This window comes from Salvelinus fontinalis, chromosome 4, assembly GCF_029448725.1.
Source record: "Salvelinus fontinalis isolate EN_2023a chromosome 4, ASM2944872v1, whole genome shotgun sequence".
Lineage (NCBI taxonomy): Eukaryota > Metazoa > Chordata > Actinopteri > Salmoniformes > Salmonidae > Salvelinus > Salvelinus fontinalis.
The window spans coordinates 69,547,163-69,564,662 of NC_074668.1; the positions used below are offsets into that span (position 1 = coordinate 69,547,163).

Here is a 17,500-nt window from a genome sequence, read left to right on the forward strand (position 1 = left end):
TATCATTACAAAATGATTTCTATAGATACAGACTGGTAAAAAGGTACAATAGATACGAGAGGAGATATACAGGCGTAGGATCTTAATTTGACCAGTTTCTCACAGCAGGAGTAAGCCTGCAGCAACAGGAAATGTGAATTATTGTGTGCATTATAATAAACGGACAGTTTTGTAGGGGTTGATAAATTGTTAGTTATGGCAAATCAAGTCAGACATTTTAAAGTCGAAATTACAAACTTTAGAAGCATTTTGAAACCTTGAATACACTACAAGTTTGCATTTCCTGCTGTGCATGACATTTCCTGCAACAGGGTGAGCAAATTACGATCCGAAAACTGATCCAATAATATATACAGCATATTCAATGACAAGACATCTATGCTGCACATACATACAGTTGTGCAATGTGAAATGTTGGATGCTGACTGTGTGATTTTTTCGTGAACATTAATAAATGCTAAGAAAGTCTAGGTGAAAGTTTTATGTGTGAATGTATTATTTGAATGCTTTAGGAAGGGCGGCTATGCCGTCAATGTTCTATACAGTATGTGTGAATACCCATTCTGTATACTGTATGAGTACTAGTATCTTATCGAAGCCGTGTGTGTGTGTGTGTGTGTGGGTAACACGGTTATACTCACTGGCATGGTCTGTCCGCCGTGCAGGCTGTTGATGGCCGCCTGTGCTTCTGCGTGGCTGGAGAACTTGACAAAGGCACAGCCTGCACACACGCGCGCCCACACCGACAGACAGTCAGGGAGGGAGGGAAAAGAAAGAGAAAGAGAGAAAGAGAGAAGGAGAGAGAGAGAGAGAGAAAGACAGAAAGAGAGAGAGAGAGAGAAAGAGAAAGAGAAGACAAAAACATTCATTACCATTATTTTCATGTTATCTAGTTTGTTAATGTATTCTGCCATTTGTGTTTTCAGTGCATAACTCTGAATAAATCATTCTAATTGTAGTGTAGGAGTTAGCTGCCTGGAACATCCTGTCCCTCGCCCATTTCTAATTCCACCCCTCAATGCCGGAGCACAGGACCAAACAGCATTTACTACCAAGCATTGGTTGTGATTATTAATCTGTTTAATATTTACACATTGTGATCTGTGTGCAGTCTATCATAAAACAGATTATGATGACAAAGGCAGAGTATTATAATCTGCCTTTCTGCCAGTATCTTTGCTTGTGTATAATTTTTTACGAAGGGCTTTGCTCAAGGGGCATTCAAATCATCTTAAATCTGTTGCCTGGCTTATGCAAAAATCTACAGGAACAGACAAAAAAACTGAAGGTAACATTCTTGGGGTTTTCAATTAATTAACTTCTGATTTCGATCAACATAATATATTAAACAAGATCAACGTATAAAAATGTATGCCCATGAATAAAACAGAAAGCCACAAATATGTAGCTATTCCAAGGGTAAATTGTCTTAACATATTCTGATCTATCAAAATAGACATGTTTATTGAGGGAGAGATAATAAAACAGAAAAAACTATGCAAAATAAAGAAAGTGTTCTACTGTTTAAAAGTGTTGTACTGTATTAAAGGGTTGTACTGTATAAAAGCATTATACTGTATAAAAGTGCTATACTGTATAAAAGTGTAGAACTGTTTAAAAGTGTTGTGCCGTTTAAAAGTGTTGTAGTGTATATTTAAATGAGCCTATATTGAGCACTTTAAATTCCATAGGTGCATCTTACTGCAGGCCTCGTCCCATTTCTTCTAGTTTAGACTCCTTCTTACTCCTGTCTTCTGGAGGCAGCTCGTGTCTGGTTACTAGATAGCTAATTAACTACATGGGTAATTAACTCATCTGGATTCATATGGACCTTTCTTACCGGAGCAGGACCAGTGTGTAAGACAGACACTGTTTTTCAAGCTTTTAAAAAAACAGCTGATACCCGTTTAGAAAGCTTTCAACAATCCAATTAGAAGTGTTTATATACATTTATTCATCATCAATTCCCCGCAGGGGCACAGATGATTCATTTAAATTACAATGGCTGATAGCTACACCCAAGAGAAACAAGGCCAGACAGCCCATTCACTTAGGCATTCTGAAAGAGCCATCCAGCAGCCCTATGTAGACAAATGAATCATTTCCTCAACCAAATCAAATGTGGCCAAGGATGGAGTTACATACACTGGCTGCATATAAACAGTTTCCCCCTGTCACCTTGGCAATCTGTGCTCCATCAACATGATCAGTGTTGTATGTAGACATGTGAAAATGTGATTCTAATGTAATATAACGTTTTCTAAACGTAAATGGGAACTCTAATGACGGCTACGTGGGTAAGTTAGTATGTGTTCAGACCAGATGCTATATAAAGGCAGGAGACATGACGAAAAAGTGGTTGGTAGACAAGTCACAAAGGGCTTTGATTTCACTGTGGCCCCCTTACTCTCCCTTCTCTGGCCCTCCCCTCTGCTTTGGAAGCTAAAGGTCCCTTTTTCCTCCAACTGGAGCGAGGAAGGGAGGCAGCAGCCGTCTGGGGGAACGTTTGATTGCACGCCACTGTTTGAGGGAACAAAAGCGTTTAACCTTTGTAGTGGAAATAATAAGGGAGAGTTTGTTCTGGAAACTCAAAGAGCCCAGCTTTCGTTTCCAGGTCCTAGATGGCATACTGTTGGTTATCTCCCTCCATCCCCAACATCCACCTAGCTAACAAGGCTGGCCCTGGCAGTGATTAAGCCCTGGTGTCCTGGCTCAGCTCAGCCCGACTGGAGGCAGGGCAGACTGAGAATCGCTGCGCTCGGCAAACAACATGCATTTAAACACATGGGGCTCTCAACGCCCCCACTGACTGAGGCAGCGAATGTAGCGACGTGTGTATAGCCTTGCTTTCCCTGACCTAGAAAAAAAAACCTGGATAGGTTTAGGACCCGGAGCATGAAGTTCTCTAAAGAATTGGAAGTGAAGCTAGACTCATAAATTATAGTGCACAGTCAGTCAAGGTTTTTGAATGTGATGGTTGAGAATAGGAAGAAGGAAAAAAAGATTGCATTACTTTCAAGCTAGCTGGAGGTTCTGTGCTGCCTTTTGAATTCCTGGAGAAAATAATCTGTATGCATGAATTCCATCAGGCAGAATGGATGACATTTATAACACAACTTAATTATAGACCTAAAAGCCATCTCTCTGATATTCCTGACAATTCCTCGCTCCATTCAACTCTGGCAGCAAGTGTTTCACTTTGAGGGTACTTTGAGCAGGGCTGCCATACAGAGATGGATGTCAAACTTCTTGGCCTTTTTATTGGGTTGAAAGGACGCTGAAAGCCTCCGAGTGGCATACATTTACATCAACAGGGGACAAAGGCTCCATAATGGAATAGAGAGCACTGTCAATTTCAAGATCTGTTTCATTTGACTGATGGGACCATGTCTAGTGGTACTGTGGTTGCCAAAATGATTTGCTGCCACCGTCTCCTTAACGATGTCATGGGATTGTTGCACAACTGGCTCTGGTCGGAGCAGTCAGTCAAACCCTTCCCTCAGTCACCTGGAGGCCAAACAACTGGGACGGTCTGTAAGTAACAGACAACACCTATGGTACACAGCTACAGATCTTAGCACAACAATGAGAGAGATATAAAGCAAGATGAAGAAAAGAGCTGGTGATGTGAAACTGGGGATGAGAAGGGGGCTAGTAGTATAGAGAGAAGAGAGGAGCGCTACAGTGGCTGGAAGATGAGTGAAAGAGAGAAGGAGTGAACGAGGGAGCACACTGATTCGCGCCTGACCCAGCAGGAGCACACAGCGCTGGGCTTATTTCATTTTGTGGGCTGTCAATCAGAGCCAGGCAGGCAGCGGGAGTGGCCCGGGGAGAGGGAGCAGGGAGAAGGCAGCGGGAGCGGCCCGGGGAGAGGGAGCAGGGAGCAGGCAGCGGGAGCGGCCCGGGGAGAGGTAGCAGGGAGCAGGCAGCGGGAGCGGCCCGGGGAGAGGGAGCAGGGAGCAGGGAGCAGGCCTTTGGGCAATGCAGAGCAATAGAGCCTGGATCAACAGAAAGCGGAGCAGATGTACACACCGATAGTCACATGGCTCATTATAGCCAGCCTTTCTCTTGAATGTACTTGGAAGCTGCACATTATCAATCCTCCCACCTTCTCACACATCTATTTCACACATTCAGCCATTTAATATAGGAGGATAAATCACAGGCAATAGAAAGAGAGATAGAGAGAGAGCGAGAGAAAGGTAGGGGGAGAGAGAGAGAGTGCACCCCAACGCTCGCTGCTTATCAGAGGAAATAACAAAGCTTGTGAACTAGTATATGAGAGAGACCCATCAAAGGATAGGAGGAAGACACACTGCTGGATAAGAACAATCCTTGAATCAAAAATCCATAGCCATCTTTCACTTCGTTATGATTCAACGGACTTCATAGCGTTTGGGCTGTTGTTGTGTTTCGGTGAATACTGCTCTACTGTTATTGTTGTGAGTGGCAGGCAGTGCTAAAATCCAGGGACAGACTGATTTATTTACAGTAGGACATTATCGTTCACAAACGTCTCTAGGGAGGGGTGACAGGGATGTGGGAAACAAACATAATTACACCCCTCCGCCTTTCTGATAACAGGAAGAGGAGGAGGAAGGGAGTTGGAGGGAAGAGGAGGAGGTGTTTGCAATGTGTTTGTTGAGTACGAGTCTAGGGAAAGTGAATGGTGTTAGGAATGGGGACTACAAAGGGAGAGCTGGAGAAGGAGGGAGTGAAGAGAGAGAGATGCGGAGGGAAAAGATAGATAGGTGAGAGGAAGGAGGTGTGATGCTGTATGTGTAGAGGAGGTATAAGGGGAAGGCGAGAGAAAGAAGTGGAAAGGGATCTACAGAACAGTAAAGGGGAAGGTATGGCCAGGGGAGAAGAGGAGGGTGAGCTAAGGAGTGGATGAGAGTGGGAAGGAGACAGGTGAAGTAAGGGAATATAGAGGGAGAGAGAGAGGCAGGGGGAGAAGGAGAGAGTAGAGCGAGAGAGGGAGAAAGGGGGGAGTAGAGAGCGAGAAACAGCGGGAAGGAGACAGGTGAAGTGAGGGAATATACAGGGAGAGAGAGAGGGAGGAGGAGAAGGAGAGAGAGTAGAGATGGAGAGGGAGAAAGTGGGAATTGAGGGAGAGAGAGTGTGTGAGAGAGAAAGAGAAGGGGAGAAAGAGGGGAGTGAAGAGCAAGAGACAGTGGGAAGGAGACAGGTAAGACGAGAGGGAGTAGAGAGGCAAAGAGGAAGTGAGGTGTGTGGGCAGGCGCTGACCCTTACTGGCCCCATCAGGCCCTCTCAGGACGGTGCACTCCTCGATCTGGCCGAAGGTCTCAAAGAGCCGCCGGACGTCCTCCTCGCTCTGCTGCTTCCCAAGCATCCCCACAAACAGCTTCCTGTCTTCTGGAGGGAAACCGAGGGAGAGGAGGAGAGGAGGGAAAGAAAGAAGGAGAGAGAACACAAACAAATGCTACAGCTGATGGCACCGTTCTGCTGAGTCTGTGAGGATCACCTCAGCAGGAAACTCAAAACACTCCCTGTCATCATCAGGCACACTGGTGTGTTCTGTTGTTGTTGTTGTTGTTGTTGTTGTGTGGTTTCCCTGGGAGGAAGACATGTTCCTGTCTCCACTGAGCTATTCTAGTAGATAGAGCTGCCTGCAGTGTCTGGGTGATGTTTGATACAGATGTTGTTTGGAGTGCTGTTACTGTCAAGCAGCAGTAATACATGAAGATAAGAGCTCCAGTATAGCATAGTAGTGTATATAGTATACAGTGTATAGTGTTCCCTGGGTTGTGTGTTGTACAGCTGTATTCTGTGTTGACCTATACCCTCCCCTCCCTTCGCCCGCTTTGACACAGCTAGTCCCGCTGGCCAGACGGGGGCACTGTGACTACGATGTATGGCTTCTATACCTCCAGATCTGGCCAGTCAGAAGGGAGGATTTTTCAAATTAATCTCCCCTGCCATTAGACAGAACATTCATCTTCTTTACCTTCTTCTACATTATGCATTTCCTATTCGACTGTGTTGTGGAATGGAATGACTACTAGCAAGAACCCATCCCCAGAACTGATGGAACGTGGCAGGGAGAGGAAGACGAGTTTATTGGAAACGACTCTGTTGATCTTCAGCGTGAGTCATTTGACTGCGTCGGGGAGGGAGCGGGGCGAAGGCGAGGGGCGAGAGCATCACCTGGCCCTGGACAGATGTGACACCTCCTGTACCTGCCAGGTACCATTAGACACAGTAGTTCTAAAAATAAAGCTGAGGGAACATCAGATCCTGTTACATTCCTGTAAAGTACAAATGAGACACGTGCCTGGCTGCTCCCTGCTTCAACACACAAATGAGCACACGCATAATCAGTATGCCCTGCCTGCCTGCCCGACGACGTGCCGCTCTTACTATAGCTGGAGGTGTCTGAGCTTTATCTTAAAGTGGAAGCCCTCTTGCTAGTCACGATCACGCTCATCTGGTCACGCCTCACACGGACCCAGCCATACAGGGAGTGTATTAGGCAGTGTGTATTAGGTAGTTGTTGAATTGTTAGATTACTGCACTGTCGGAACTAGAAGCACAAGCATTTTGCTACACTCGCAATAGCATCTGCTAACCATGTGTATGTGATCAATTTGATTTGATTTGATACACTGACCCAGCCTCACACGGACCGAGCCTCAAATCTCAAACGGCCACAGCCTCTCACTCCTACATGACAATCTGCTGTAATAACTGGCCTCACACATTCTCCTGCTCCTACACATTCATCTATGGTAGGGGCGGCAGGTAGCCTAGTGGTTAAAGCTCCTCTATCTGCCCTTGGCCTGATAGGCCTGACCAGAACAGGGTACACAGTGTGTGGTCATGGGGAGTGGCTGGATGAAGACTAGACCATGAGAGGACAGGATATGGGTCTCAGCTGGGTTGCAGTCACAGCTTTCAGCTCACAGAACAGTCCAAGACAGGTGCTTGTCTGGAATGAGTCAGAGCAGAGGTGAGACTTGAGTGGCTCCACACCTAACTCCATTTGGATTGTCTCTCTCTCTGTCATCAGACATTTCATTGGGGTGTCACTATCAGGCCTTAATGGTAGAAGTGCACTTTTACAGGCCTCCTGTGTCGTCTTAATGTTTTGGGACAAAGACTAATTTCCAACCAGGGCCTGAGGAGGTCTAATGATAGCTTTACAAGGCTAATTAACTAGCCATGAGTGAGGTAATGAACTTTTCAAACATGCAAACTGAAGAAATAAATGACACCCAGCGAAAGCGTTAGAGGAGAGTGAGAGCTCTTCTGAGCCCTCCTCTGGGAGGGAGGAACGGCCGGAGTGAGAATATTGAATTTGGAGCCGATATCTTTTCATTGCCTGACCTAAGCACTCTTCTCCTCTCGCCGAGCCGGCCGGCCCACCGCACCGCACACCCTGGCCAGAGTATGAATCGCTATTAATTAGTCCATTTTGCACCTGTCTCCAAAGCAGCGCGTTATTGGATCGGCAAGGTTTCTCTACTCTTATGGCCACTCGGAGGCTTTTAAAGTGCATTTATGATTATGAATAAATAACCAGCGATGCTCACCACTCTGCATAGCGAGATGTCTAGCCTCCAGAACAGACTGAGAGAGTTCTTCATAAAAGTGTGTGTGGAGGGGGAAAATCAATGAGAATACAGTTAAAGTACAATCCTGCATTTACATCCAGACTAAAGTGAATGCTTCAGAACACTTAGGATTTAACTGACATGGCGGGGCTACTTGACCCGACTGTCTGTCTGACCCCTCTCCTCCATACTTATCTCTCACAGAGAGATCCTAGCCCCTCTTACCCCTGTCTGTAAATGAGCGCTGCTATAACAGGTGATCTGTACTGTGAATGAGGCTCCACTCAGCACCCGCCCATGTAATTGACAAGGTCCTTCCTCCCCACTGCTTTACATTGAAACATAAGTGTCTGCATGAGAAACAGAGAGGGAGAGAGGTTGATAGCTAGGTTTGTGTGCTACATTGTCCAACTGACTGCACACACACGCACACGCACACACACAGACACACACACACACACACACACACACACACACACACACACACACACACACACACACACACACACACACACACACACACACACACACACACACAGTTACCCACACTATCCTCCACACTCGTCTCTCTCTCCGCAGCTGTTCATTGCTTGACTGAAGGTGGGAGTAATTGTGTGGGATATAGGGCTGTGTCAGTCTGAGATGGCATGTCCAGTCTGAGATGGCATGTCCAGTCGGAGATGGCATGTCCAGTCGGAGATGGCATGTCCAGTCTGAGATGGCATGTCCAGTCTGAGATGGCATGTCCAGTCTGAGATGGAATATCCAGTCTGAGATGGCATGTCCAGTCTGAGATGGCATGTCCAGTCTGAGATGGAATGTCCAGTCTGAGATGGCATGTCCAGTCGGAGATGGCATGTCCAGTCTGAGATGGCATGTCCAGTCTGAGATGGAATGTCCAGTCTGAGATGGAATGTCCAGTCTGAGATGGCATGTCGAGTCTGAGATGGCATGTCCAGTCTGAGATGGCATGTCCAGTCTGAGATGGCATGTTCAGTCTGAGATGGCATGTCCTGTCCAGTCTGAGATGGCATGTCCAGTCTGAGATGGCATGTCCAGTCTGAGATGGCATGTCCAGTCTGAGATGGCATGTCCAGTCTGAGATGGCATGTCCAGTCTGAGATGGAATGTCCAGTCTGAGATGGAATGTCCAGCCTGAGATGGCATGTCCAGTCTGAGATGGCATGTCCAGTCTGAGATGGCATGTCCAGTCTGAGATGGAATGTCCAGTCTGAGATGGCATGTCCAGTCTGAGATGGCATGTCCAGTCTGAGATGGCATGTCCAGTCTGAGATGGAATATCCAGTCTGAGATGGCATGTCCAGTCTGAGATGGCATGTCCAGTCTGAGATGGAATGTCCAGTCTGAGATGGCATGTCCAGTCGGAGATGGAATGTCCAGTCTGAGATGGCATGTCCAGTCTGAGATGGCATGTCCAGTCTGAGATGGAATGTCCAGTCTGAGATGGCATGTCCAGTCTGAGATGGCATGTCCAGTCTGAGATGGCATGTTCAGTCTGAGATGGCATGTCCTGTCCAGTCTGAGATGACATGTCCAGTCTGAGATGGCATGTCCAGTCTGAGATGGCATGTCCAGTCTGAGATGGCATGTCCAGTCTGAGATGGCATGTCCAGTCTGAGATGGCATGTCCAGTCTGAGATGGAATGTCCAGCCTGAGATGGCATGTCCAGTCTGAGATGGCATGTCCAGTCTGAGATGGCATGTCCAGTCTGAGATGGAATGTCCAGTCTGAGATGGCATGTCCAGTCTGAGATGGCATGTCCAGTCTGAGATGGCATGTCCAGTCTGAGATGGCATGTCCAGTCTGAGATGGCATGTCCAGTCTGAGATGGCATGTCCAGTCTGAGATGTCATGTGGACGGCCCCATTTTAGGGAATGCAAATAGAAGAGAAGATCAAAGTTATCAAAACACAACTGACATCTGACAATCTCAGGAAGCCTTTTCATTTCAGCGCCCGGTGTATTAAAAATTAATGGATTTTGCACAGATGCCATATGCTGTCAAGATTGATGCTTCTCTCTCTGGATTAAAGTGCTACCTTTTGTTGTAGGGTGCAGTGTGTCTGGCTTGGTTCTTTCTTTCCCTCCCTCTCTCTATGTCTTCCTCTCTTTCTCTCTCTCACTCACTCTCTTTCTCTCACCGGGTGGGGAATGAGCTGTTGAGAAACCTACTTAGCTAAAGTTTTTCCTTCTGGTTGCAAATAAATGCCACCCTAGCAACAATTAGTCTCATGCTCGACTAAAGTGTCATTGGTTGACATGTTATTTTAATGCGGCCTCATTGCCATATCACTTGCTGCTCACACCGAGCGTATGTGAGTGCTGTGCTCTGAAAGCACGGACAGCTGCACCCAACGATAAAAGATTCCTGCTAGGCCTCTGGGTGCATTTCAAACGCACAGTAATGTTTCAGGCAACACATCAGATGGGTTATGGTGCTGATGGGCTCATTATAGGACCTGACGCTGCATGGCACACGGCTGCTGCCTGCAAGGCTCTGCCATGGTGGGATCAGACCCCACTCTATAGTGGCCCCAGCCCTGCTCCTCAGCCCCATACCCCAACCCTATTTACAGCCCCCAGTACTGTAGCCCTACTGGTCTACTGCAACCCCAGCTCCAGCTTAGCTTCAATTCTGGGCCCATCCCCAGCTCCAGCCCTGCTCAGCCCTATACCCCAGCTCTATATAAAAAAAAAACAGCTTCAGCCCCAGCTCCAGCCACAGCTCAGGCTCAAGCCCCAGCTCCATCCCTAGCTCCAGCCCTGTTCCTCAGCCCTATACCCCAGCTCTGTATAAAGCCCCCAGCTCCATCCACAGCTCCACCCCAGCTGCAGACCCAGCTCCATGCCCAGTTCCAGCTCCATCCCCAGCTCCCTACCCAGCTCCACCCCAGCTCCAGACCCAGCTCCATGCCCAGCTCCAGCTCCAGTCCCAGCCCCCTACCCAGCTCCAGCTCCAGTCCCAGCCCCCTACCCAGCTCCAGCTCCAGCTCCAACCCCAGCTCCATCCCCAACTCCTCCCCCAGCTCCGGCTCCAGCCTGCCCTGCTGTAATGCTGATGAAGATACATCTGACTGGCCCTGCCTCTGAGCAGACCCATAGTCTCTTTACTGATAGGCCTAATCTGATATATGCCAGAAGATTATTCAACATAGTGAGGCGGTAAATAGAATCAGCAAAAGGGAAGGAATATTCAAATTGTCACTATATCAGGCATAATGATAGAATCCAGGCCTCCTGCTTGTAAATGCATTACTCATACTGCAAGAGCTGTCACTTTCATTTACTCAGAAGCACAAGGAAGGCCTTAAACCTTTCCTTGCGACTTTCAAAAACGATCACAGAACAACGGAAGAAATTTGGTAAAATTGCCTGTTCCAATTTCTGTCCAAATATTTAAACGTCATTTATTTTTCCTAATATAATTTGGGTGTATGTTTTCTCGTGGCATGGCCCTATCATACAGACGCTGTAACAAAGCAATTAAATGTAATGCCCAGCCAACCTTGAGCTACTACGCTGTGTTCCCTGAACCTCTGACAAACTGGGTGTGTACCGCCCTGCCGGGCTCTTTCTGACTTTTCGGAGTTTTGCATGTTTCGTGTCCAAAGGCGGAGAGAGATCTTTTGGCTTCATTTGCATGTAAAGTGGAGCACGGTCCTCAGTGGGTGTTGAGGTGCCTCCAGACAGCTCCTCCCCAGCGGCCTGGCAGCCTGCTGCAACAGCCACACATCAGCCCTCACTCTTCCCTATCTACTGGGTGGGGCATGACAGCACAGCGCACAAGAGCTTGAGGTCCTGTCAATCTCTCACCTCCCAGACTGGGGTCATCCTTCAGAGACACGCGCTGAGAAAAGGAAGCGCCCAGGCAAGGACGAACACAGAGCCAAAAAAAAAGGATAGCTCCTCAGGATGCCGTAGGGCCGAGTGCAACCCAGACAGAAACTACGAACCTTGATACACGCTCTAGTCAAACTGCAACTATGTAAGGATACCAAGAGACTCTGATGATACATTATCAGGTAGACGCATACAGAATGGTGGAACTCTAATGCTACATTATTAGGAAGAAAGCATTCAGAACGGTGGGACTTTAATGCTACATTAGCTTGGTAATTATTTAGGAAAAGGACATGTTGAAGAAGGGAGAGGTAAGCGAACAGGCAAATCTAGACAGAGAGGGAGACTATTAGCTGTCTCTAAGCCGTCCGTCGGTCTGGTGTGTTTCCTCTATTACAGAAGATCAACATACCCTTTAGAGCAGTGTTTCCCAGCTCCAGTCCTCCAGTACCCCCAACAGAAACATTTCTGATGTAGCTTCGGACAACCACACCTGATTTAACTTGTCAACAAATCATCAAGCCCTCAACGAGTCAAATCAGGTGAGTTTGTCTGGGGCTACAACACAAATGTGTGCTGTTGGGGGTACTGGAGGACTGGAGTTGGTAAACACTGCTGTAGAGAGAGCATGGAGAGTGGACTAAAAGGTAAATGCGGATGGAAGTGCTTGTGTGTTAGAGAAGCGTAATGAGAGAATGATACGTAATGATTCTCCTAGTAAATAAAGGGAGGGAGAGAGGGTGCTTGATACTGATCCACCATCCTCTCTCCATTCTACTATGGTGGCCATGGCTGGATGGCTACAGGAGGAGTGGGACCTGCAGCCTGCAGATTGTGTTTAGATAATGGCCATCTCCAATCATAGATAATCTGGCTTCATCTTTTCTTCACAGACACAGCGGCGGACAAGGTCAGAGGGAAGAGATTCCTAGATGGAGAGGAGGAGATAAGGAAGGGGTGCTTCCCAAATGATTTAGTGCTGAGATTCGCTCAGCTACCCCCATCACCCGCCGTTAGCTCCCTCATCCTGCCGACCCCAGCTCTCCATCTCCCTCACTCCCTCCTTTTCTCTCTGGACCTCGCACTGTAGCCCTCTCTATCACTATCACTAGCTCTATCTCTCCCCTCTCTATCCACTTCCCCAGCCCAGTTTGGATTGAGGCAAATTGCTTGGGTTTAAAGTGGAGATATGAGACACTTTCTATTCAAGCACTGTCCACATAGCAGAAGAGCAGAGTCACCCTGCTTCAATTGTCTCGCCATATCTACCAATTGAAATCATGACTTGATCAAGTTGAAAATAAAGGCTGGGTTGAAGCACAAGACATAAAGATGGACTTGAAGGGAGAGGAGGGGAGGGGAGAGGGGTGCTGGTTGACTCAGAGCAGCAAAGTGACAATAGATTTCAAGTCTGAAAATCCTCCTCCCATCCCATCCCATTCTCCTATTCTATTTGATAATGCAAAGGAGAAATAAATAACCCATGAGTCATTCTAATAGACGGCCCAGACAATTAGTTTTCCTATCCACAATGGGCCAATAGATCTGTAGGATTATGCGCCGTCTGGTCCCACATTCAGTTCCTGTGCCAAACTTTTACTAGCGCTCCTGACACATCTCTATCCCTGGAGAGAGGACAGCTCTCTGGGGGAGGGGGAGGCAGGAAGGAGGGAGAGGGAGGCAGGGGGGTGTACCAGTGTCTCTAAACCCACTAATGGGCCGTAATGCCTGCAGAAGCACGTAACCGAGACACCTTTTGCGACTCCTCATGACAGATAATTGCTGATTTCTTGTATGTGATTAATGTGTCTCCATTCCATGGGGGCAGAAGTCTCGGCGCAAGAGCTGGTCCCACTGCTAACCAGTCTACAGCTAGGGCCCTGGCGGGAATACTGTCTACCTGGCTGGGTTGGCCTCACTCTATCTACTCTGACAGAGACAGAGACAGAGACAGAGACAGACATAACACACAACACACAACACACAACACACACACACACACACACACACTCACACTCACACACACAGAGAGAGGGAGAGATGAATCCCTTTCCTACCCAGGGCTGTCTGTTTTCCTTTAAGTCGAGGCCTTCATAGTAAATCTAATTTCATTGTCAGCCGAGGCTACGCTTTTCTTGCCTGCCCTGTCTGATAACTTCCTGTGCCATTAACGCTCGATACTGTATCTATGTTGGGTCCTGGCCTGTCGTTGTGCTCGCATTTCATTCAGCGCCACGCCGTGTCCTATACCCTGCCTGTTGTCCCCAACACAAAGTTCCTGTGACAGACTGGCTAGGCAGAGAACATAACTGGGCTGGCTGGCATAGTGAGTCCTCTGTATTTCATTCACTCTGTCTGTATTTTTCCTCTCCTCTCCTCTCCTCTCCTCTCCTCTCCTCTCCTCTCCTCTCCTCTCCTCTCCTTTCCTCTCCTTTCCTCTCCTCTCCTCTCCTCTCCTCTCCTCTCCTCTCCTCTCCTCTCCTCTCCTCTCCTCTCTCCTCTCCTCTCCGGCTAGAGAAAGAGTAGTAATTGATATCGGGGCCCATCCATCCTCCCTCCCTTAAACCAGAGATCCAATTTATCTCCGTGAAAATGCCGATTGGCTCCCGCCCAGGTCTTGTCCATCAGACTTTGCCTGTTTTTAGATGGCCGTTAATTAAAGTGGAGCCGTGACAAAAATAAGATCTCAATGGGAGAGTGAGTGTGTGTCAGGGAACAGGGAAATGGGCCGGCTGATTCACATATCTTGACCACGTAAATCACCAAACTGGCTCAGTCAGGGTTTAATCTTACCCTGGCTGTCTATGGTGTAACTCAGAAGGCTGGGATACACATAATGCATCTGACCCTCACAATGTAGACGCACACTGGGTCTATTAGATGTAATTATGCCACATGTAAATCTGTAACTGGCTTAATCTGCATTAACCCCGATAATGTTACAAATGGCTTTGGAATGATCTAGTCAATCACAATGTCATTCTGGCTAGGGCCAAGCTGGCGGGTGGCTCTTCAGCTCTGTGTAAAAACCTTAATTCTATTTTGTGATTTGGTGTCAAAGGCCTAAACCCAAAATCACAGATCATTTATAAACATGTCTGACTACTAACTACACTCTCTCCTCTGTCCATTTTATATGCTGTCAAAATAACACATCTGAGTTGTACGATTGACCTGGCAGTACAAAGTGGATGGGTATGACTGTCCTGGTGTTGACTGGTAAAGCCTATTCAGGACCTCTGAAGTGTGGATGTGTGGGGGTGAGGAGGGGGGAAGAGGAAGGATATGGAGGTGCATGGAAAGAGGGGGTGACTCCCAGTGGCTCTCATCTGTAACCAGGCTGAGCTGTCACTCTGAGGACAGTGAGGAGGGATAGATCCCCACCCAGCCGCTCCTCCTCCGGCTCCTCACTCGACTTTGAACCTCCCAGAGTGACAGTGAACCTGACACAGCCCCTCTCTCTGTTGGTCCGGCCCGGCACAGATGGGAAGTCAATAGAGGCGAGTGACCTATATTAACGGCTACTCTGCAAACTCCCAGTGTGTCCCTACTGAGAGCAGAATATTCAGGTGTGCGGAGGAATGGAGGGGTGGAGGGATGGATGAAGGGGTGAAGGGAGGGAGGGAAGGAGGGAGTAGGAGTGAAAAGAGGGAAGGGACAACCAGGAGAAGGTTCATTACCTCCTCGTCCTTCACTGTCGGCTGGCTTCACCTGGATGGGCCGGTTCATCTGCAGAGAGAGGAGAAAACACCTGGGTTAGTGTGGCCACCTGGGGACATCCACTACAACCACTACCAGGACAGAAGGGGGACAGAGTGGTGTTCATGGGCCTGTAGTTCTTGTCCTGACTCACTGGAGCATCAGATAAACAACACAAACCGTGCTCTGTTCTGTTCTGTTCTAGTAAAGAAGAAGAGGAGAATGTGTGAGCTTTGGGTTTGATGCCAGCATGCCTAATTAATCCAGGGCCCTGGCCTCCGAAGATGCCTGGTTCCCCCTCACAGTTCAGCAGAATTAGCACTTTTCAATGAGTCACACTGGTTGTCAGATGGCATGAGGAGATTAATGCCATTACATCACCCACTATCAACCCCACAAGGAGAGGTCTTCTCTGGCTGCCCGGAGCTTCCTGTCTCCTCCCTACTTCCCTCTGTCCCTTACATCCATGCCCTGCCCAGCTCTATACATCCTCTCTCCCTCTGTCCCTCCCTCCCTCTATCTTTTCCACCCCTACCCTTCTATGCCTTGCCCTGCCCTGCCTAGCTCTGCACACTCCACCCATCTACACTTCGTACCTCCCCGACCACTACCACCGCCACCCCTCCCCCCAGGACCAGATTCAAGCGTCGTGGCCAGTATGCTGCTCCTCTGGTCAGCCAAGCCCACCTCAGACACACTGGCTTTTCAAAGCCACACACAAAAACATGTCCAAGAAACACAGAAAGTGCTGTAAAAAGGTTAGAAGTGCAAATCAATAAACAACCTCTGAAGATACAGTCCAGAGAGGAAAAAGCTTAGCAGTGCCAAGCCCAACATTAGAAGGGCTTTTAAAAACGCCTGCTGTGAATAAAAACTCCCTTGGCTCTCTTTGCCCCCTGAACACGGTGCCATCTCTCTCAGGAGTATGACATGTATAAAATGAAGGGTTTCAAAGCCTTTGACTGTATAAAACATGACAAATATCTTCCTATTTCCCTGGATGAATAGTGTGGGGGTAAAGGTCAGTGTAGAGAGGCTCTGTGCTTAGTGAGGGCAGCCTTCCATGTGTGGTGTATTGGCTGTGTCTCCTGGAGCCTGCAGTAGGCAGTAGACACTGGGCCTGTCTCTCCTACATAGGGCATGAGAACAGGGCCAGTGTGTGTGTCACTGAGCAGCACAGTGCAGGGCTGCCCACTCCCATCAGTCAGGTTCACTATGACTGGAAGGCTTAGGGCCGTGGTACACTTGACAGCAGTTGACATGAGCCCAGACGTCATGAGTCAAATATAGCCAAGAGACTAAACGACGTGGAGGGATGTATGCATCTAATGTGACACTTCTAGTTCTACATGTACATACACCAGAATACACCAGAATACACCGTGACGCTGGACCAAAAGGTAACGCTGCACACCCCACACCCACACAAACCTTCATACATACATGCTAATGTCAACACTTACGGGCCATGAGAAAGAGGAGGAAGGGAAGCGCTACTAAGGTACATTATAGTATATTTTGATAGATAGAAGGTGCTCTTTGGTAAAAGGTGTAAATTGGTCAAAAGGTGTAAATTGGCCTTCGTCAGGGAGTACTCCATGACGAAGGCCATGCAGCCGAAACGCGTCGGTTTTTAAACAACTTTGTTTTTATTGAACATGCCATACTAATAAAGGCATTTTAATTAATTATATGAAGACTGCCTTGGTCCTCCTTACTTACAGGCCATGAGTTGGAGATAACACGGATCTATTGTTGTCTTATCCCACAGCTGGCTATTACACTATGACAATCAGAATACGAACTCCTAAGAGCAACAGATGCATTGTCACTGGATCCCATGCATATTCCATATAAACCATTCAGTATAGTGCTGTTGGAGGGGTATACTAACTGAGAGATACTGTACTGTGAGTGGTGGAACTGGGCTGTGTCTGAATGGGAGCACAGATGACTAATTGTGGTTAGAGCCTGGAGGGTTTAAGATAAAGTGACTGGGGCTGTGTGGCGGTTAGATGGGGGACTTGGGGAGTTCCAGATGTTGTGTCTAGAAGCCTTTCGTTTTCTCTGCTGGTTTGTTTGGAGTGAAGGAGGAGGGTGGTGGAGAAACCCAACACTCTTGGATGGATGGAGTAGTGGTGTTAGGGAGAGTTAGAGGATGGAGTGGTGGTGTTAGGGAGAGTTAGAGGATGGAGTTGTGATGTTAGGGAGAGTTAGAGGATGGAGTGGTGGTGTTAGGGAGAGTTAGAGGATGGAGTTGTGATGTTAGGGAGAGTTAGAGGATGGAGTGGTGGTGTTAGGGAGAGTTAGAGGATGGAGTGGTGGTGTTAGGGAGAGTTAGAGGATGGAGCTGTGGTGTTAGGGA

At 47.9% G+C, this 17,500-nt stretch overlaps 1 protein-coding gene across 28 annotated transcripts in view; it reads right to left on the reverse strand.

Moving 5' to 3' along the window:
- LOC129852718 (CUGBP Elav-like family member 4) overlaps nucleotides 1-17,500 on the reverse strand; it is a 189,368-nt gene that overhangs the window by 44,346 nt on the left and 127,522 nt on the right. For 21 of the 28 annotated variants that reach the window (XR_008759039.1, XM_055918364.1, XM_055918361.1 and 18 more), the window contains exons 3-5: nucleotides 15,117-15,165; nucleotides 5,248-5,376; nucleotides 642-721 (exon numbers count right to left, since the gene is read on the reverse strand). Coding sequence is in view for 27 of the 28 variants with exons in the window: in XM_055918364.1 (XP_055774339.1) it covers nucleotides 642-721; nucleotides 5,248-5,376; nucleotides 15,117-15,165 (258 nt within the window). In the remaining variant the exon portion in view is untranslated. The remainder of the gene's footprint in view (nucleotides 1-641; nucleotides 722-5,247; nucleotides 5,377-15,116; nucleotides 15,166-17,500) is intronic. The other 7 variants (XM_055918365.1, XM_055918357.1, XM_055918362.1 and 4 more) reach the window with 2 other exon arrangements.